Source organism: Chiloscyllium punctatum, chromosome 3 (genome assembly GCF_047496795.1).
Source record: "Chiloscyllium punctatum isolate Juve2018m chromosome 3, sChiPun1.3, whole genome shotgun sequence".
Classification (NCBI taxonomy): Eukaryota; Metazoa; Chordata; class Chondrichthyes; order Orectolobiformes; family Hemiscylliidae; genus Chiloscyllium; species Chiloscyllium punctatum.
In genome coordinates this window covers 85,431,515-85,454,387 of record NC_092741.1, presented here as the reverse complement: position 1 = coordinate 85,454,387, position 22,873 = coordinate 85,431,515, and the positions used below count along the sequence as shown (strand labels likewise).

Genomic DNA, 22,873 nt, shown 5'->3' with positions numbered 1-22,873 from the left:
TCTCTATTGATGTCTAAACTACAGATGATATAGGTATCATTCTCCTGCTAATGTGACACTCTGCAGACACTGTGAATACCGGTTTCCCTCAACATGATGGCAGCAGACTAGAAGCACCAACTACAGACCCAACTCAAAACAAACCTCTAAATTATGCACTGTCAATTTCTGAACTGAAGGCTAAGTGTCTGAAATCAAGTGTTAGCGTGGTTTCATCTACACTGTCTATTCAAGAAATCCTCAGGATAACAGGACAGAGAATGGACACACAGATCCATCTCCAAGGAGGTGAAACCTCCTATCAGTTGAGCGTCAATTCTCTCAATGGATTTGTATAACAATGCCCTTTGAGACAGATTTTCATAACAGCTCAATGTTTGTATCTGCTACATCCTAGAACAAGATCGCTCCCCAATGGGTAGGTATTTCCAGAGGCCATTAAGGTGCCTGTAAATGTAGGGTCACACCCCCCCCCCCCCACCGCCCCTTCCCACCCCCACCCAGCAACCGCAAATAGTCTCTGACTCTTCTAAGTTGGTGTTCTACCATGTACTGCAAGGAAACAAAGCTGTGTGTTCAGAGTGTCAGAAATAGCTTCCATGGATGGAAGGAAGTGCAATGTTGGTAAATGGTGAGTTACTGGGGGGGCGTGTGGAAGATGGCAATAGAATGATAGTGAACGTAAAAATTGGACATTCAGATGGGAGTTTAAATAGACAGGAAAGAGAGGAGTTAGTGCAGCTGCCAGGTGTACTATTCTGAGGAGACCTGAGAAAATGCTGAGAAATCAGAATGTAGAGTCCAACAGCAGAATGTGTTATGCCAGTCAACTTTCCCCACCATGCAGAGATTTTGGATTCTCGTGGTGTTGTGTCCCCAGGATCTCCACTTCCCTCTTGTTTTTTTTGACAGAATTCATCTCACTCCAGTTTTCACAGCTGGTCCTCCATGTAGAAGTGAGAAGCCTGGACTGAAATCTCTCTTTCCAGGTATCCTCTTCATTGCCAAGGTTGCTGAGACTTAAACTTCCACAGACAGTTCAGCCTTTCTGACTGTCTTAATTAGGAATCATCTCTTTGACAGTTTCAGCTTTCTCTCTCTCTCTCTCTCTCTCTCTCATATGGACCAGGAAGCTGAAAAAAAATAAGTTAATGTTGTGGCTCAGTTAAGAGCCACAGCAAAATATTCAAGTCAATCACCATCTTTAGATACCTTTGCAAGAAGTTTGCGGGTGCATGTGATCTATATTCTGGGCTTACATAGCTACAAGTTGACAAAGGATCGGCAGAACTCTGAGAATTATAATCCCTTTCCTTAGGGAAGGAGACAGAGAAAATTACAGTGAAAGGAAGAAGAAACAAGAGAGAAGCTGTTACCTTGATTATCCAGAAGGACCATTATGCTATCCCTGTGAGTATGACCAGTAAACTGTCCAACAATAACCTCGCTGTATTTGCGAAAAATTTGCACCAGCCTTTCATTATCTTTCTCCCTTATTGCAGTGGTGCCCATTGAGTCTGGCAAGTATCCTGGAGGAACATGTGCAATGAGATAAACCTGTCAGAAAAGACAATGATTCAGAAGAAATCAAATCTCATTTAGCACAACATTTTTATTCAAAGCTTCTCATTTAATATAACTTTTGATACACAATGGGAAATTTTACCCAAAGCATTGAAAATTTGTATATTTTAAGTGTTAGTGCTCTTCAATTCTTTCTTTCCATTCCCCAAATTAAGCTACCATTTTGCTTAGTGTATGAGTATTTCATGACTTGTTGAGACGTTGCAGTATAAATTTGAAGTAACTGTATGATAACTATACAATAACTGTCCAATATTTTGTTAGTACATATATAATCCTACAAAAATACACATTTTGTCAAATATTTGCATGTTGCACTCAGGACAACTCACAAGAATACCCATTCAAAGGGAAAACCAACATTTATACTGCATCAGAGGAGACTGTGGAAACTGGTATTTGGTTAAGTTGATTCTTGATTGGTAGAGATGTGGCTATGAAGAATGAACCAATTAATTGTGATTGACAGCTAACTGCCAGGTTTTGTTTAAATTTTAAGTCAGGCAGCTTGGCGGTGATTGCTGAAGACATTGCCCTGAGAAATGAACCAGCGAATGGTTGTCACCTGCTGAGGTGAGATGAAACCAGTGCAGGGCATTTACATGTTGGTGAAAATCCATGCCGATCACACAAATAAATAATGTGATGTATGAATTTCAGTTCTGGTGTGATGCCAGGGATGTAGACCATATGTCACAAAGACTGACATATCATATCAAAGGGATATCCATTCAGCTGTTCACAACAAGCAAGGATCTCGCCATATCAAACCAACTTGTGCTTGCAACATTTTGTGACTGTACCAACTCAACAAAATAGGTGCAGTTATTTCCTGGTTCATTTCCAGGGCAATGCCTTGACCTAGATATTATGGAATGCAAAACCTGGCATTTAACTGTTATCATTGGTTTCTGCATGCTTTATGGACACACCTCTATCAGGGTCCACTTGCCAAACAAACAGCACTCTTTATTCATGTAGTACAAGTGGATTTGTATTCTTGTGAAGTGTCGTGATGAATGCAAGACAATAAGCTTCAACAATGTCTATTGTCAGCAGTGGCTTTCAGCATCTTTTATCTTTATATTCTTGATTGCTTGGAATTAATAAACAAGTTCTTGCAATATTCAGCCTTGGCGTTAGTGGCATCTAGTAAAATAAACACTGATTGCTATGATGACTTAAACTTGATTGTTAGTCCCAACAGCAGAGAATGCTAAGATGTTCACCTCTATTGAGTGCTACAATTTTCATGAAGCCCCCTTACCTTTGTAGCTAGAAGGTGCAGTATGTTAGATGGTATCTGGAGGAGCCTATACTGATAGGACCACCTTGACCTGTCAGTTAAAAACTTGAGTTGGTTGCAAAAATGGTTTTTACTTTTTTTGTTTAGGGCTGCTCCCAGGTACATCCTACTAGGAGCACATTCCTTTAAAATAACAGGATTGTGACAACATTCCCAACACTCTGAGTCTACTGCTCCAAATACTTTTCTCTGCCCACCTTGCTCCTGTACCTGTATTCCCAGCAACTCTGGCTTCCCTCCTGAATCCAATTTAATTAATTCCCTTGCATATCCAGCAAACATTTGGACAGTGGAGCCAGGGGATAGCTATCATTATTAGTGCGCCAAGAAAGAAAATTGCAATGAGTCAAGTGAAAATTACCTGTCATTGAGCTGAACACTTATCTCAAGTTGAGTGTCGTTCAGCTCAATGGGTGCAACGTTGGCATTATATGGTTAGAACTCTCTATTCACTTGGTCAATGAAGCTACATTGCAACCAAAACAACAAGTTCTCACTAGAGCCTATCAAAATGTAGGGCTGTACTTTTACACATAGTCAGTGGCAAACACCTCTGTCTCACCACCAATTGATGATCAGAGCTATATACATTGTTCCAATGTTCTGACTGAGCGAACAATGGTGACACAGTGATCATTTCACTAGGCCAGTAATCCAGAATGCCAGGTAAACGTTCTGATGAAATGGTTTCAAAGCAGATGGCAAAATCTAAGTTCAATAATAAAGTCTGGAATAAATAGTTGGCCTCACGGTGACCGTGTAACCACTGTCAATTGTCATAAAAAAGAATGAGGTTCACTAATGTTTTTAGGGAGGGAAAGCTGCCATCCTGAATAGGTCTTGCCAATAGTTAACTTTAGAACAACAGCCAAGCAATTGACTTAGAGCAGTTAGAAATGGGTAGTAAGTGCTGGCTTAGCCACTGATACCCTCATCCCAAGGACAAATCCAAAAACACTTCACTGAAGTTAAGGCAGGCCATCAAAAGTATTAGCAAGTTTTGAGAAGATCTGTACCTCAGGTTGAGGTTCTGGATGTAGGTTTGCTCACTGAGATGGAAGCTCAGCGAGCAAACCTACATCCAGATCAAAAGTATCGTGCATAAATCCTCTCCAATGACCAATTTGTGCAAACCTGTGTCTTATCAGTACTTACTTAGTGTTCTTACATGTTCTGTACAGTAAGAAAAGCATCTGGTATTATAATTGATGATACATTCATGCCTAATAAGTAGTACTTTAAAAGTAACAAAGATGTGAATGAAGAATTCAATGGCAGCCAGCCCATGAGGTGGCAGAATAAGTTAATGTCACAGTAGTGAACATAGAAAGTCTTAGTCTTGGCACAGACATGAGCTTAGTTGCTCAACTTGGGGTCTACATAACTTAAAAGGTTCTAACATTCTCAAGTTAACTGAGTCAATACCTTTTGTAGAAGACATCAAAAGGAATATAATAGCTCCAACAGCTCAATTCTTGTACAGTGCCAATGATCTCTGAACTATCATTTTTTTGAATGATAAAAGATATATTTCTTTGAAACACTTACGCTGGCCCGCTTTGCTTAAAGCCTGCAGGCAATCAAAAACAAAGTATCCATTTTCACCTGCAAGATGTTAGTGAATTGAATACTCCACAAATTTTGTAAATTCCAACATTCTATGATTATTATTCAAAAAAGGTCGTGGAAAAGTGGAATATTTTTAGACTTTTTTTTCAGGTTACGACTTTTCAGGGGCTGAAATTCATGCTACAGTCCAAAATACCATATCATTAGCAGAAGCCCAACTGATTGCTAAACAAATAAAGAAAAAAAAAGCACAATGAATTACGGTAATTACTGGATAAAAACAATAGAAACGAAAATGAATTAGTAAACTTTATACATACATACATACCAAAAGTGAAGTAGGAACATAATACATCTTTAAATTACAGTTGCATGGTACATCTTAAATTAAACATGCCAAATCCAGAAGTTCATTAAAATCCTGCAAAAGCACACTGTTCAACATCTTCAGCACCAAATAAAGCTTCATAGTCATCAGGATGAACGATATCATCACATAGATCCTCTTCATCTTCGCTGTCCATAGTTAGGGGTAGCACATCATCCGCTTCTTCTTCTTCATCTATGTCAAAGGGGCATTGTCACCTGACGCTGACTGGATGCGTCATTTGCGCCAAATTGGTGTGAATTGTACATCAAAACACATAATAGCATGAAAATAAAATGAACTTCCTCATCAAAACATTTATGTACAGGATACTACCTTGACTCTCAAATGCTGATCTGTTATCTGTGAAGAAATAGGATCAACTTTTACATGAAATGTATGGAAACTTATAGATTTTTTGGCTATAAATAGTGGTTGACTTGTACATAAGATTGACTTTTACTCGTGTATATAATGGTAATTTATCTGATATAAAGGAAACACAATTTGGAAACAAAATCCCCCAAACTTAAAGACGTTGTAGAAATTACAAAACAAAAGAGGAATGCAAGGTCTTTGAAAAGTCTGTTTCTCTCATTATGTGGAATATGTTGTGTTGTGATTCGTTCCTAATATAAAAGAAATGAATAGAAATTTTCCCATGAAGGCCATGTCTTATAGACACAATAGGGGAAAACATGTGGCCTCCCCAGCTGTAAAGATTCCTTAGAAAAATGGAATACAAATTTTATTTTCCCATTGAACCAATGTTATAAAGATATATAACATGGTTAACAAAACAACTTGGAATTTACAATGTCTTCTTAGGATATTTCAAAGTACGACACAAATAATGATTTTTTTTAATGTTTGAATGTAAAATCTGCTTCAATTGGAGACATAGTAGTGAGGTCTCTGGACTAGTAATCTAGCACCGTAGGCCAATGTTCTGAAAGTATGCTTTCAAATCTCACCGTGGCACATGATGAAATTTGAATTCGATAAACTCTGAAAGAGTAAATCTGATGGCAACCATGTAACCACTGTTGGTAGTTATAAAAATATATCCGGCTCAGTAACGTCTTTAGGGAAGGAAATTATCTGGTTTGGCCTCCATGCGACACCAGACCCATAGCAATGCAATGGACTTTTAACCACCTTCCGTGCAATTAGGGATGGGCAATAAATGCTGGCATAGCTAACAATTCCATGAATGAATAAAATAACTCTTTTATTGCAAGATTGTTAAATAGACTTACCTTCTCTTTGTTTTGTTGAGCTTTCTTCAGTGTATTTTCAAGCCACACAAACTGCCCAGCAGGGTCAGGAATTCCCTCAGTCTCTTTATTGGGACTATAGTACAAGTTTGTGTTTAAGCTGATTATCCTGAGGGTCTGCTGGGTAACATTACAATTAAAGATCTGGGTGTAGAACCCACCTATAGTGAAAAAAAAACAGAAGGCAAATTCACAAATGCAACAAAGGGATTAAGTTCAAGAACCTCCAAAATATGTAATGAATTGATAAAGGGGACCATTGCTTGTAATTGAAAGAAACTGGAAATCTCACGATAAACTAACTTTGAACATTAAAATGATATAGTTGCTTAACATATTTGGATCTTGATTCATTAATAATTAAGCATTGTTATGCACTAGGAAACAATCTGGTGAAATTTTGAGAAAGATCACACACAAATACAATTAAGTTTGAACTATTTATCCATACATTCTTGAATTACTTTTTCAGCTTGCATTGTAGAGACATTCTACTGGCCCATTTTATATTAGTTTACAGTTATAATGATAGAATCTGTAACTCAGTAGATAGTATCGAGGGGAACTATATGGGATAAAGGAACAGTTACCAACCAACGGAAAACTTGGAGCAAACTTAAATAAAAATTATTTATTTTTAATTTGGTGTAGAATTATTATCATTTTTGATAAGGTCAATTCTGAACAATCACCTAAAATATTTGACTTAAAATCTGGCAAGAACAAGTACTTTAAGAAACAAAATTTTGTTTGACATGATTTGATAAATTGTGCTGATCCTGTTGTACTGAATGGAAATCAGTTGGTATATCATAATTAGTTTGGTTCTTAGTGATGATGAATGTGAGGGATTAGGAATGAGAGTGTGTAACTGAATTCAAAATGACTGGATCTAGATTATAAATTGTTCTTTTACTTTTCTCATTTTTATTTTGGCTTGAAACAGTGATTTCAAACTAACTTTGAACAGTAGTTTGTTGTAAAAGAGAACAAAGATGTTTGCTGTTGGGAATTGGCCTTGATGATAATGCAACTTCATTACCATTCTAAGGACACTGTACATGAATTAGCCCTGAGCTGTTGCTATGCTCTGACCTGTCAGCTGGTCAGATGTTGAATTGGTCAATCAAAACGGGAAAGTTAGGACTGCAGATGCAGGAGATCAGAGTTGAGTGTATGGTGCTGGAAAAGCACAGCAGGTCAGGCGGCACCTGAGGAACAAAAGAATCAATGTTTTGGGCAAAAGCCCTTTATCAGGAATGAGGCTTGTGGACCGGGGGTGCTGAGAGATAAATGGGAGGGAGGTGGGGCTAGAGGGAAGATAGCTGGGAATGCAATAGGTAGATGAAGGTGGGGGAGTAGGTGATAGGTTGGAAAGGAGGGTGGAGCGGATAGATGGGAAAGACGATGGACAGGTCAAGAGGTGCAAAATTGGAGGCTTGGGACTGGGATAATGTGGAGGGAGGGGAAATGAGGGAACTGCTGAAATCCACATTGATGCCGTGTAGTTGCAGGGTCCTAAAGTGGAAGATGAGGCGTTCTTCCTCCAGGCGTCAGGTGGTTAGGGTTTGGCAATGGAGGAGGCCCAGGACCTGCATGTCCTTGGTGGAGTGGGAGGGGGAGTTGAAGTGTTCAGCCACAGGGCGGTGTGGTTGGCTGGTGCTGGTGTCCCAGAGATGTTCTGTGAAACGATCCGCAAGTTGGCTTCCTGTCTCCCCGATGTAAAGGAGACCACATTGGGTGCAATAGGTACAATAGGTAACATTTGTGGGGGTACAGGTAACTTTTTGTCAAATGTGGAAGGATACTTTGGGGCATTGGCAGAGGTGAGGGGGGATATGTGAGTGCAGGGTTTTGCACTTCCTGTGGTGGCAGGGGAAGGTGCTAGGTGTGGGGGCGTTGGGGGGAGGACATGGATCTAACAAGGGAGTCACGGAGGGAATGATCTCTCTGGAACGCTGATGGGGTGGAGAGAGAAATATATCTCTGGTGGTGGGGTCTGTTTGTAGGTGGTGGAAGTGGCGATGTATATGGGGGTTGGTGGGGTGGAAGGTGAAGACTGGGGGGGTGGGGGAGCGGGTTCTGCCCTTGTTGCATTGGGAGGGGTGACGTTCGAGGGTGAGGGAAGTGGGAAGTGGAGGAGATGCGCTGGAGAGCATCGACCACGTGGGAGGCGAAATTGCTGTCTTTGAAGAAGGAGGCCACCTGGGATTTTCTATGGTAGGATTGGTCATCCTGGGAACAGATGCAGTGGATGTGGAAGAATTGGGAATAAGGGATGGAGTTTTTACAGAAGGCACGGTGAGAGGACATGTAGTCCAGGTAGCTATGGTAGACCATAGGTTTGTCATAGGTGTCAGTGGTTAGTTGATCACCAGAAATGGAGTGGAGGGCTGCGTGTTGTGAGGATGGGAGGTTTGAGTGGGTGAGGGGTGTGGACAGGTTGAGGGCCTGTCCACACCCCTCAAGGGAGGACCAGTGCTCTCCAGCCAACCCCACAGGAAATGTTGATTGGAAAGGAAATAAATAGTTCTGATTTGGTTTTGGCAAGACAGTGATTTTTGGAAGTTCTAGAGACAGTTGCTATGTTATTCTTCTCTAGCTCTAATTTTCCATTGAGTTTTTAAATGTTCTCAGAAAGGAATCCCAGTCTGTAGGAAATAAGTAAATGCTTCTGGAGATCTACATTGACTGGTGACTTCAGAATTCAGGCCAGATATATAGTTTGATATGCCTGTGAACAAACCTTTAATCAAGGATTTTATGAAGGCCAAGTATCCATCATTTCAAACAGGTTATTGAACTAAGAAATTGCAATTCCTTTTTTTCCTCCCAATTTACCCCTTAAATGTGTCTGCTTATCAGAGTGGAACTTATGATCAAAAAGACTGGACTTTAGATCATAGATATTAATTAGATTATCTTGTTGCTTCTGTGTTCTGAAGTTACATTATTAATGATAAATTGTAAGTTTAAGTTGTAAACTTGGCACCCAAGATCTGTTATGTGTTTCTGGTTAGAAACAATTAGGCAAGTAAGAGTCATTGAGCATTTTAATTTCAAAGTGTTGCAAATTCAGTGATAGAAAGGTTGATTTGGCTTGGCTTGCTATCCCGGTGTCATAACAATATTCAAATTGTTCACAGAGACTTGTCACAGCATATCCTTGATCTGCATTCACACATTCTACACTAAGTTTGGACAAAACGCAAAACTCAAGCAGTTGTAATGAAGCACTAATGTGACAGACCTGTCCACCGTGCCCTCTCGGAGTAGGGAAACTCTAAAGTTCAATCTTACGTGTATAAATGAAATAAATAATTGTACATGGAGGTGAAAATCGTTTTCCTATAAATTCAACTTCTTGCTACTAACAGCTTATATTTTAGTTTACTGCCGTTAAGATAAACTCCATTGAACTAAGGCCTACTGTATATTCTGAAATGATACAGCCAAATATCAACTCCATAAGGCATGTACAACATTGGGACAAATAATGTGACTTGAACTTGTGCTGTAAAATTTTAAATATTAACTAGAATTTATTTTCATAGGCAATGAATAGGAGATTTTGGGCTCCATAGATAGAGTATAACAGCAGGGAAGTAATTCAGAATATTTTTGTAAAGCTTTGATAAAGTAATGATAAGTACATTGCTTCCAGTTCTGGTCACCACACTTTACAAAAGAATATAAACATACTTGAAAGGTGGAAAAGATTTATCAGAATGAGCCCAGGGTTGAAGGTTTTTAGCAACAAGATTAGTTTAGAGATGCTGTTGTTGGATTCCTGGAGAAAAGATGATTGAGGGGAGATTTGATAGCAGTGTACAAGATTATGATAGATTGAGATATAGCAGAGAAAGAAAAGTGTGTTTCTATTTGCTGATGTTTAAGGACTAGAGTACTCAGGGTTTTGAGCAAGTGATTCAAAGGCTGCGTGGAGCAGGGGACGGGGAAGAGAGAGAGAAAAAGAGAGGGACAGTTTGTGAAGAGTTATTTTACACAGTAAGTGTAATGATCTGGAACTGGCTGCCTACAAGGATAGTGGAAGCAGTGACAATCATTAATTTGAAAAAGAAATTAAATGAGTGCTTGAGAATATTAAACTTTCAAAGCTACAGAGATAGAGCAATATAATAATATGGGGAGTTGCAGAAAATGAATGGGCTGAGTGCTCCCTTTCCATGTTGCCATGATTATGACATCTTATTTGGATTATATTTCAAGTGACTTGGAAAAGCAATAAATGTGATTTTTTTTTAAACAGTTGAATAAAATTTCCCATTTCAATTAAAATCAAAATCTAAGCATCAATGGTCAAATGTTAACCTTTTCGCAAGGTCCAACGTGCATCTTGTGTCAACCATTGTTTCCACATATCAGCTGCTGCATTGTAAACATCACTTCTGTTAACAGGAAGTTGGTCCTGACCAAATAAGAAGAACAGAATTTTATCATTTTCTTTCTTTAAAACTACTAGTAATATCAAGAAGTATTATAATGTAAATTATAATTATGGTTTGCACAGTGGCTCAGAGGTTAGCACTGCTGCCTCACAGCACCAGGGTCCTAGGTTCAATTCCATCCTCGGGCGACTGTCTGTGTGGAGTTTGCACATTCTACCTGTGTCTGCGTGGGTTTCCTCTGGGTGCTCCGGTTTCCTCCCACAGTCCAAAGATGTGCAGGTCAGGTGAACTGGCCATGTTAAATTGCCCATAGTGTTAGGTGCATTAGTCAGAGGGGGTTGGGTTGCTCTTCGGAGGGTCGGTATGGACTTGTTGAGCCGAAAGGCTTGTTTCCACACTGTAGGGAATCTAATCTAAAAACATTCCTGACCACTTCTATTAAGTTTTGCTGGAATATCCTTCATGGAAGCAGACATAGGTCTGAGTTTGTTTTCTTGGCTGGAGGGGTAGGGGCCCTGGGTTTGACAAGGTGTGCTGGAAAGCCAATTCCAGACATCCTACCCTGAAACTGGCACCAAACATTTTCAACAGTGGGGGGATCCCAGAGATGGGTGTTATGTCATGCATCTGTTTACAGAGATAATTGGCTTTGAACAGATCCAATTTTTGTTAGTGGGATTATCAAAATACAATTCTTGGTTTCACGCTTTTCACGAGAAGGTCTAAAGTTTATCGAGTTCTTTGAATAGTTGGAGTGGTGTTTTGGAGAAGCAAGGTGCCCTGTTAAAAAGATCCAGGGAAATCTTTGAAACAAGTGTTCTTTGGCCATGTTAGAAATAGAGACCAATGTTTACATGAGCTGAATAAACACATTGGAACAGTCAAAGCTGTCAAAACATTAAAATTCCATTGGAACTGCCAAGTTGTCAAGGCATTTAAATCTGCTACCCTTTAAACTTAAAAATAAAAAATATTTAGTTAAACAAGAAAAAAATCAGCCCTTCATAATTCACTTTGTCAACACAAAACTGAAAGCGATCATTATAGGATTTGTGCTGCATGACTATTTCATAACTAACCATTATTACACCGGATTGTCTATCCCCTCACAGTTAGGTTTTTTGATGCGGGGCTTTCAATTCAAATTAACTTTGTCATCATAAAACTGAAAGTGATCATGATAGGTTATGAAATAGTCATGCAGCACAAATCCGATCATTATCACCCTGGATTATCTGTCCCCTCACAGTAAGTTTTTTGATGTGGGGCTATAAATTCAAATTCTTTTTAAAATAAGGGATTAAGTAGATTAAATAATTTAAGTGCAATGCACAACTTTTTACCAACGAAAGCATTTTTTTGTAAAAAACATTAATTGACACTCGACCGTTCTTTTATTTAATCTAAGCATGGGCTGAGAGGTCATCCCATGGTGGATGAGTGGGTTGGATTGGAGGACTATAAGAATAAACTATGGTGGATGGGCGGATGTGTCAGCACTAAGTTGGCAGAGAGGGCCACAGAGATGGATGATTCTGCCTAAAGAGGGCAGGTAAATTTGAGCATGTGTTAAACATAGCCTGGATTATAAATTTACTTCAAGGCAAGCTAACTGTTAGGGCTTGTGGAACATCCCTCATGTATATTAGTAAGAATACACAACACTCAGATAGTAGGTGTTAGAATTATATGGTGCTTTGTATAAAAATCTATGTTCATTGCATTACCATGGCGAACTAATCTACTACCTGTGGCCAGTAGTCATGATTTCCCAATGCAGGAAAAACCTGTAGATCTTTGAAATATTCCTGGATCGTCTGCGTCATATTACGGAGAATGTCAATCACAATCTTTGTTGAAAGCTCTGCAACTGGCACATGAGGAGGGCTATCTCTACAATAACAAAAGAAAACCAAAAGCAATAATGATGGTAATTGGTCACAGGACACACATGGGGCTGATAATAAAACTGTAACAAAATATTCTACCTTTTTCCTTAGCTGTTTACTGGACCAAATTAAAACATTGAAAATACTGAGTGGGTCACAGTATCCTATTTCAAATGCCTTAAACATTCAAACTCCAGAAAACTTTAAATGGTAACATTTATATTCCAAAGTAATTCAGTGCTTCTACTATAAAATGAAGACAGTCTTGACTCAGTGGTATCACTTCTGCCTCTGAATCAGAAGGTTGTGGGTTTTAGTATAATAGAAAGCAATCTTAGCTGACAATTCAAAGAAGCAGTAAGCAAGCCTGCACTGCAGAGATGTCATCTTGCAGATGAGATGTAAAATAGAGGCTGGTCTTCCCTCGAGTGAGTATTAGTCAAACAAAAGGAGAATTGCTCTTGGTAACCTGGAAAATCTTTATCACAGAACAGACATCAATGATGTCTCAGGGTTTAGCAAACTGGCTGTCACATTTCCTTCATTGCAACAATATATTTTTTTTTAAAATGGAGTCTCCTGAGTTGTAAGGTGTTCTATAAATGCAAGAACTTTACTTTTCATAGAATCCAGAGAGTGTTGAAACAGGCCATTTGGCCCAACAGGTCCACACTGACCCTCCGAAGGGTAACTCACACAGACCCATTCCCCTACTACTCTACATTTACCCCTGACTAACGCACCTAGCCTACACCTCCCTAAACACTGTGGGCAATTTAGCATGGCCAACTCACCTAACCTGCACATCTTTGGACTGTGGGAGGAAATTGGAGTACCCGGAAAAAACCCACACAGACATGGAGAATGTGCAAACCACAGACCGATAGTTACCCGAAGCTAGAATCGAACCTGGGACCCTGGTGCTATGAGGCAGCAGTGCTAACCACTGAGCCACCATGCTACCCTTTAAGCAAAACTTTTGCTGAACATTATTTGAAAAGCTAACTTTCCTTATTGATTGAGATATAGAATCTCTACAGTGTGGAAACAGGCCAATAGCCCATCAAGTCCACACTGAACCACCAAAGAGCATTGCACCCAGATCCCTCCCATCCCTGTAATTCCCCATAGCTAATCCACAGAACCCGAACATCCCTTGACACTATGGGCAATTTAGCATGACCAATCTACCTAACCTGCACATCTTTGGAATGTGGGAGGAAACCAGATTATGTGGAAGAAACCCATGCAGACACAGGAAGAATGTGCAAACTCCACACAGACGGTCGCTGAAATTGAAACCAAATACCTGGCACTGTGAGGCAGCAGTATGAACCACTGAGTACCGTGCTATCCCAGTGATTTACACAGAATACATGACAATTTTGTAAATCAAATGTTTTTAATAAACCTGCAGTTGCTGAGTCTACCCAGCAGGTTGTGGTACAGTCTGTTAGGAAGGGTTACCATATTGTTTTGTCACTGGTCAGCAAAATGCAAATCACTCTTCAACTTGTTGTTAAAGGATACATGCTTTTCTATCATCGTTGTCTGCACAGCTTATTGATCAATAAGCCCTAAGATAAATTCGTTGGCTGCTCATTCCCTTCATCTATCTTTCAACATGTGGCACAAGACCCTACTTTTGACATGGCCTTGTCTACCTCTTGAATAAGTTGGCTTGATTGTATATTGTATCATCTTGGCTTTGTTGTACCCTAATGCTTAAGTAGCCAGCTCTCCATCTCACAAATGAATCTGTGTTCAAGCGGAGCACAATTGGAACTCCCACAGGACTGAAACTGAGAGATATGACTTCATCTAACCCCTGTGGGAACTCATTTCATCAGAGCAGCAACATAACTAACAAAATCCAATGTTCTTCCCCTTCCAGCCCTGGCAGCAATGTCCAACTCTATGGTTACTAAATCTGGCTCAATATTTCTCCCTCACCTGTGATCCACACCATGTTAAACAGTAATGATCAGTCAAGAAAAGTCTGGTACTATGGTAGGAAAAGTCATTTCAGCAAAAGTTTCCTCCCACCTGACTAAGAGGAAATTATGATGACCATTCACCACATTTCATCTAATCATGTCAGTCAAATACTATCTATATTATATTTAGCCTTTCTTCTAGGTTCAATTACCCACCCACAAGTCTTACTCTATTTGAGCAAGAATGCTCTTGTATTTAGTTTCTCATCAGTAGCACTATGAGTAATTCACTAATGAACTACAAATTGCAAGTTCATAAACTTAAACCGGGTCATTCAGCACAACTGGCAGATGTTGGTTTTGCTCTGCAGGAGTAGCCAAAAACAACCAATCATCTTGTTCTTTTTGTTCAACTACCTTACTCTTAGATGTTAACATAGTGTCTGCTTCAACCACCAAGCCCAGTAATCCACTTCACTGCATTCAAAAAAGAATTTCACCTACATTCTGTCCTACTTCAATGTTATAATCATATTGCCTGTGCTATCTAACTTCAATTACTTAAACTTTTTTCCTTGTCCCAAACTTCAGAGTGCAATCAACAATCACCACAGTCTCCTTTGACCTAACAAAAAAAAAACAGTCTGAATCATATTTGTGATTCCTCAATATATACTTATTTTGGATCCTTCCTATAGTCAACGCCAAAATGCTGTACAGAACTTGAGTAGTTGACTTACTATGCTTTACAAAAGGATTTTACAATCATATGTCAACTTTTGTGTTCCAGTCCTAGGACATAACCTTGCAGTATGACCCCTTAACCCATTTCAGCTATTCTTGAGAAATTGCTTTGTTATTTCTCCTGACATTTTTTTGTACAATTTCCTACCTTCCCCCACATTCCATACCATTTGATCTTCCTGATAGTCTTTTATGTGGTATCTTATCAAAAGCTTTCTTAAAGTTCAAATGCACAATGTCCTTTCTGAAAATCATGCTGGCTGTTTTTTATTATTTTCTATACATTTTAGGAATTTTATGTTTAATTTCCAAATTCAAAATTCACCCAACCATAGATACAAATCTGCAAAACACTAGATTAAGATAAATTTCCTTACATTGAATATGTGCTGGAGAGTAGTCAATGTCAGCAGAACCTTGCAACATAATTGCTAAAACCTCCGGTACTCTTTTTCCCATTTTTCTCAGGATTAAGTACATACAATGCTTTTTGTGACCTTATTGCATTTCAAAGCATTTCACACTAATTGAGTTTGTTTATAGTGTCATCATTGTTACCTCATACAGAAATTAGAGCAGAGAAAGATTCTATACGTTGCAAAAAAAAGATAAACAATCAACTAAGCTGTTTTGGTAGCATGGGCTAAGAGACAAGATATTGTTTCAAATAGTTCCAAGAGATATTTTATGTCCATTTGGGAATACATGCAGGGCTTCAGTTTAACATCTCAGCCAAAAGATGGCATTTCTGATTGCACAACATTCCCTCAGTACCAAAACAGATATTATTTTTGAAATACCTAGTCATAGAAAAAGCTGGACAAACTCAACAGGTCTGACAGTTTCTATGGAAAAAAAACCAGAATTAACATTTTAAGTTCAGAGACCCTTCTTCAGAGCAGTGATCTGAAGAACAGTCACTGGATGTAAAACATTAACTCGGTTTCTCTTGCCACAGATGTACCAAACTTGCCGAGTTTCTCCAGCTATTTCTGTTGTGTGTGTGTCAGATCTCTAGCATCTGCCATCCTTTGTTTTATTATTAATTATTATTTGTTTTATTATTATATTTATAAATTATAATTGACAGACATTGTATAGTCTACTAATGTTTGGCATTAAGACACATCCAAATCAGCTTGACTTTATGTCATATTTACCCAGTCCATATCACAAAAGAAGGTTGAAGTTTAGCATCTTTCATAAACTTAAAAGCAGACTGGATAAGTCTATACGGTGAATCACACAAATAGCCGCCATAAGGTCCTGCATGCTTTGCTGGACGCCCCATTGATGAAAAGCAAACTTTGGTAGGATCATCAGTCAAGTGATAGGTTGGATCCAAATGCAAGTCAGTTATGTGCCAGAATTGTCCTAACAGAAAATAAAATGCAACGGTTACCAGCTTGTCATACAATGTCCTTCCACATAAGTTTCACATTACAATATAACTTAAAACAGTGAAGCAAATTGAACCGCTTGTGTATACTTACCAGCAGTTGTTCAATGCAGTTTGGGTTATTAGTTACTTTGACATGTTATCGCCCATGTATTGGCACACAGTTTGTGACCCACTATATATGTGTTTTTATTAATATTCTACCTGTGCTGCAGCCTGTTTCAATTCTCCATACCTGGACTTCTAAAATGATATGCTGTAACATTTTTATCCTCCTTACAGATCTCATTTAGCTTTTCCTGTTCAGGAGATCCTGAGCAAGTTAAATGGTACTTCCACTTTTAAAAAAAGATTTTAACATCACTGATCATAGAAATCACATTTTGTGTCTAGAGTCACAAGGTTATTAATGGTATACTTGGGTGTTTTCATCTGCAGAATTGTATTTGGCTGTTGATGGATCAAGGTTATTGAGATAGACAGGATTATGGAGTTTGGGCCACTAACAGCTCAGCTGCGATCTTACTGAATGACAAAACAAGCTTGACAGGCCAAACAGGTTACTCCAACTCCTAATACTTGTATGTTTGTCCACATGTCTGAGATTACCCGAAACTGAAATACAACATTGTATCAATAAAAATGCTACACTGTTGGATTAATTTCTAAAGGCATGGTGTAGCAGATCATTGCACTGTCAACACTTCTGATTAATGTACTCACCTATATGACAAATGAACAGAGAGGCAGTAAGATATCTAGCCAGACAATAAGAATGTTGAAACACTTGAGCTAAAAGAAACAAGCTGAGCAATATTCTGTTATATTCACACTTTTCCAAGAGACATCAAAGGAATCAACTAAAAAAAAGTTGCAGGTATGGAATTTCATGCAAAATACACAGATTATGATACGCCTCTTTCAGTGAATTTAAAAGTTAAATGCGTGAGATTGGAGGATAGTATACTGATATAGATAGAGAATTGGTCGACAGACAGGAAACAAAGAGTAGGAATAAAGGCCTCTTGGAAAATAATGGAGTTTGTGATTAGTGTAGTACAGCAGCGATCAGTGCTTGGACCTCAGCTATTCACAATGATTTAGATAAGATGGCCCAAAGTCAGGTGGGAGGGTAATCTGGGAGGAGAATGCAGAGATGCTTCAGTGTTTTGGACAAGCTGAGTGAGAGGACAAACGCAGGCAGATAAAGTATAATGTGGATAAATGTGAGTGATCCACTTTGGTCACAAAAACAGAAGAAAAATTACCTAAATGATGGTAGATTGGAAAAGAGAGCAACAAGAGCTGGTGTCTTTGTATACCAGTTGCTGAAAGTGAAGATGTAGGTGCAGCAGCAGGTGAAAAAGGCAAATGACATGCTGGCTTTCATTAGAGAGGATTCAAGTACAGGAGCTAGAATGTCTTGCTTCGATTGTGCAGAACCTTAGTGAGACAGCAACTGGAGTACTGTGTGTAGTTTTGGTCCTTTCATCTGAGGAACAATGTTCTTGTTATGGAGGGAGTGCAACAAAGGTTGACCAGATTGATTCCTGGGATGCATGAAGACAGACTGAATTGATTAGGTCTATATTCAACAGAGTTTGAAATTCAAAAACAGAACTGGACAGGGTAAACACAGGAGGATTAGTGGTGCTGGAAGAGCACAGCAGTTCAGGCAGCATCCAACGAGCAGCGAAATCAACGTTTCGGGCAAAAGCCCTTCATCAGGAATATTCCTGATGAAGGGCTTTTGCCCGAAACGTTGATTTCGCTGCTCGTTGGATGCTGCCTGAACTGCTGTGCTCTTCCAGCACCACTAATCCAGTATTTGATTTTCAGCATCTGCAGTCATTGTTTTTACCTTGTTGATTTTAAACACAGGAGGATGTTCCCCATGATAGGGGACTCCAGAATCAGGGGTTAAAGTCTAAAGGTATGGAGTAAACCATTTAGGATAGGGATGAGGAGAAATGTCTTCATCCATTGATAAAGAGTTAGATATAGTTCTTTCGGCTAATGGACCAATGGATATGGGAAGAAAGCTGGAACAGCATACTGAGTTGGATGATAGCCATGATCATATTGATAGACAGAGAAGGTTTGAAGGGCTGAATGGCCTACTTCTGCTCCTGTTCTCTATGTTTCTATGTTTCAGCCAGTGAAGTACTGTTCCAGGTAGGAAATGTAGCAGTCAATCTGTGCACAGAAGTTCCCACAAACCATAATGTGATTATGATCAAAAAATCTGCGTGATGTTGGTTGACAGATATATGTACTGGTTAGGACTTTGAGGAATATTGTCTTGATCTTCAAAGTAGTGCTGCGAATACTTACATAAACAGCTAAAGTTGTGGGGCAAAATTTAGAGTAGGTATGTAGGAGGTTACAGGGGTGGATAGGGCAATGTCATGGAATTATAAAGTAAGGATGAGACCTTTAAAGTCATTATAATGCTTCACGAGAAGCCAAGGTATGTCAGAAAGCACAGATGGAAAGGATGAATGGGATTGGTGAGAGTTACAATAATCAACAGAACTTTGAATGGGCTCCAGTTGTATATTGTAGTGTAAGATCAAATTCAATAGTTTTCTTTTAAATTTGGTGTTTACACATGTTAAGTGCAAAGAGTGTGTAAAATTAGAACTGTCATGAGTTCTGGAGTGAAATCTATCTACATGTTGTATGGTTTCAATGTTATTTACTAACAGGAATTTATAGGACCTTTTCTACACAAAAAAACCTACAATGGCTTTATAGTACACAGTCATCATTAACAAGCTAATCACCAATTCTATTAATCTTTTACTAAATGTCATGATATCTACATGCATATTAGCTAACTCACTCTAAAATGTATTATCTAGTCCATGAATGTATACCAAAAGCTCGATGCTTGATCCAAATTCTCTATCATTATGGTAAACTTAAAAAGACATCTGTTAAATGTATTCACACTCTTTTTCGCCTGCAAATGAAGTTTCAAGATAGCCAACCTTTGCTAATAAATCAAGTTGGATCTTAAATTGTCTCAGCGGCAGGAAAAAATTGATAATGGTCAACTGTAATTTTTGTTACTGGAAGGATGTTTTCAATGGAGTGTATAAGGCATATCCACTTTCCTGCCCTTTTCCATTAATCTTGATTTCCCCACTGATCAAGAAGCTATCTCAGCCTTAAATATCCACAAGGACTCTGCCCCCACAGCTGTCTATGACAATGAGTTCCAAAGACTCTCAACCAAGCCCCTCCCCTCCAAGAAAAATAACCTCCTGTTCTCAGCCTTAAATTGACACCCTTTAATTCTGAGGTATTCCCTCTGGTCCTAGAGTGTCCCATGAGGGAGAGTATCATCTCTATATTTACACTGTCAAGCCCCTTAGGAATGCTATATGTCTCACCAACATCACACCATATTCTTCTAAACTTCAACGAGTAGAGTCCCAACCTGTTCAATCTGGCTGAATAGGGTAGCCCCATTAGAGTCTTGTATATTTCAATAACTTTTCCAGTTAACAGTTTTAACAAAACCTAAATCCATTCATAAGTGGCATTTCCATTCATAATGATGGAAGTGCAAATATTTTTATAATTTCTGTTTAATGGGTGTAATGAGACAATATATAATGATGTAACGATCTTTATGTCAGTGTCACATGAATATGTTGACAGAACTGAAGAGAGCAGAATCTTGAACAGGATCTTGGGACAATGCATTCACTTACTAAGCTGAGAATTCTCACAAAGCCTAATGGACTCAAGAAGGATCACTTTGAGACATGACAAGATAATTGGCTACATCAGTCTTCTTTTCAACTTCTCCTTTCCCTCATCACAACCTTTCTGGTATATAGTGATGCTATTTCTATAGAATGATAGAAATACACAGAAGAGATGGATCCTCTTCAGTCCAGGCTGCTTGTGCCAGCTCCTTGCTAGAATACTCCAAAATGTAGTCACAGTGTACACGACACTCTTCACCTAGCCCAGAATCTTCCTCCACTTCAAACAGTAAACCCAATTTTCACTGAAAGTATCTATGCTCCAATTCTCTGCATAAAAATCACCTAACCTCCCTCAGGGAGAAACTTTCATTTCTGACCTCATAATTGGAGAAGATAGCTTTCTCCAATTCACCCTAAAAATGTGGTTCATTCCAAACTTAAAACTGCCTAGCTTCACCGGCATAGAGTCATTGAGGCGTACAGCATGGAAACAGGCCCTTAAGTCCAACTCGTCCATGCTGACCAGATATCCTAACCTAATCAAGTCCCATTTGCCAGCACTTGGCCTATATCCCTCTAAACCCTTCCTATTCACATACCCATCCAGATACCTTTTAATTGTACCAGCCTCCAGCACATCTTAGTGGGCGGCATGGTGGCACAGTGGTTTGCACTGCTGCCTCACAGCGCCAGAGACCCGGGTTCAATTCCCGCCTCAGGCGACTGACTGTGTGGAGTTTGCACGTTCTCCCCGTGTCTGCGTGGGTTTCCTCCGGGTGCTCCGGTTTCCTCCCACAGTCCAAAGATGTGCAGGCCAGGTGAATTGGCCATGGTAAATTGCCCGTAGTGTTACGTAAGAGGTAGATGTAGATGTAGGGGTATGGGTGGGTTACGCTTCAGCGGGGCGGTGTGGACTTGTTGGGCCGAAGGGCCTGTTTCCACACTGTAAGTAATCTAATCTAATCTAATCTAATCTTCTGACAGCTCATTCCATTCATGCCCTACCCTCTGCGTGAGAAAGTTGCCCCTTAGGGCCCTTTTAAATCTTTCCTCTCTCACCCTAAACCTATGCCCTCTAGTTCTGGACCCTCCCCCCACTCCAGGGAAAAGACATTGTCTATTTACCCTATTCATGCCCCTCATGATTTTATAAACCTCCATAAGGTCACCTCCCATCCTCCGACTCTCCGGGAAAACAGCCCCAGCCTATTCAGCATTTCCCTTTAGCTCAAATCCTCCAACCCTGGCAACATCTTTGTAAATTTTTCTGAACCCTTTCAAGTTTCACAACATCCTTCCAATAGGAAGGAGACCAGAATTGCAGAAATACGTCGCCTAACCAAAAACCTGTACAGCCTCAACATGACATCCCAACTCCTGTATTCAATGCTCTGTCCAATAAAGGAAAGCATACCAATGCCTTCTTCACTATCCTATCTACCTGCAACTCCACTTTCAGGGAACCATGAACCTGCACTCCAGCAACACTCCCCAGTACCTTGCCATTAAGTGTATCAGTCCTGCTCTGATTTGTGTTTCCAAAATACAGCTCCTCACATTTATCCAAATTAAACGTCATCTGCCACTCCTCAGCCCATTGGCCCATCTGATCAAAATCCCATTGTACTCTGGGGTACCCTTCTTTGTTGTCCACTACACCTCCAATTTTGGTGTTATCTGCAAACTTACTAATGTTTCCTCTTATGTTCACATCCAAATCATTTATATAAATGACAAAAAACAGTGGACCCAGCACCGATCCTTGTGACATACCACTGGTCACAGACCCTCAGTCTGAAAAGTAACTCTCCACCACCACCTTCTGACTTCTAACTTCCAGATAGTTCTGTATCCAAATGGCTAGTTCTCCCTGTATTCCATGAGATCTAACTTTGCTAACTAGTCTACCATGAGGAACCTTGTTGAACGCCTTACTGAAGACCATATGGATCATATCTACCACTGTGCCCTCATCAATCCTCCTAGTTACTTCCTCAAAAAATTCAATCAAGTTTATGATACATGATTTCCCACGCACAAAGCCATGTTGAGTATCCTTAATCAGTCCTTGCCTTTCCAATTGCATGTAAATCCTGTCCCTCAGGATTCCCTCCAACAACTTGCTCACCACCAGCATCAGGCTCACTGGTCTACAGTTTCCTGGCTCTTCCTTAACACCACGTTAGCCAACCTCTAGTCTTCCGGTACCTCACCTGTGACTAACGATGATACAAATATCTCAGCAAGGGGCCCAGCAATCACTTCCTAGCTTCCTACAGAGTTCTAGGGTGTACCTGATCAGGTCTCTCTCCTTAAGTTACTTGCTCCAATTCAGACAGTCCTATTATTTATCACAATTATTGTTTCTCATCACTGAATCATCCAGGCTCATCTATATTGTACACTTCAGTGGGAGCAGTTTAGTTTAAATATTCCAGCTCCAGCTCAAATCCTGGAACTTCTTTGAAAACAGGAAAATCTACATTCAGTCAGGTGAAGGATCCAGGAAGAGGCTATTTAATTCTCAAGGTGTTATGGTATCATTTATACCTTAATGTGGCATGTAGAACTGTGGCCCAACAACTATATTGCATTAATGTACAATTTTAGGTGCACCATTGAAGTGACAGTGGCACTGTGAACATACAGGGAGTTGGACGTATTGTAATG

The 22,873-nt window shown here is 39.5% G+C and overlaps 1 protein-coding gene across 1 annotated transcript in view; it reads right to left on the bottom strand.

Moving 5' to 3' along the window:
* The window catches only part of smpdl3a (sphingomyelin phosphodiesterase acid like 3A), a 49,575-nt gene that overhangs the window by 6,618 nt on the left and 20,084 nt on the right, over positions 1 to 22,873 (bottom strand). Inside the window, exons 2-6 of the mRNA XM_072555935.1 lie at positions 16,243 to 16,456; positions 12,261 to 12,405; positions 10,436 to 10,532; positions 6,086 to 6,264; positions 1,377 to 1,557 (exon numbers count right to left, since the gene is read on the bottom strand). Of these exons, the coding sequence (XP_072412036.1) occupies positions 1,377 to 1,557; positions 6,086 to 6,264; positions 10,436 to 10,532; positions 12,261 to 12,405; positions 16,243 to 16,456 (816 nt within the window). The remainder of the gene's footprint in view (positions 1 to 1,376; positions 1,558 to 6,085; positions 6,265 to 10,435; positions 10,533 to 12,260; positions 12,406 to 16,242; positions 16,457 to 22,873) is intronic.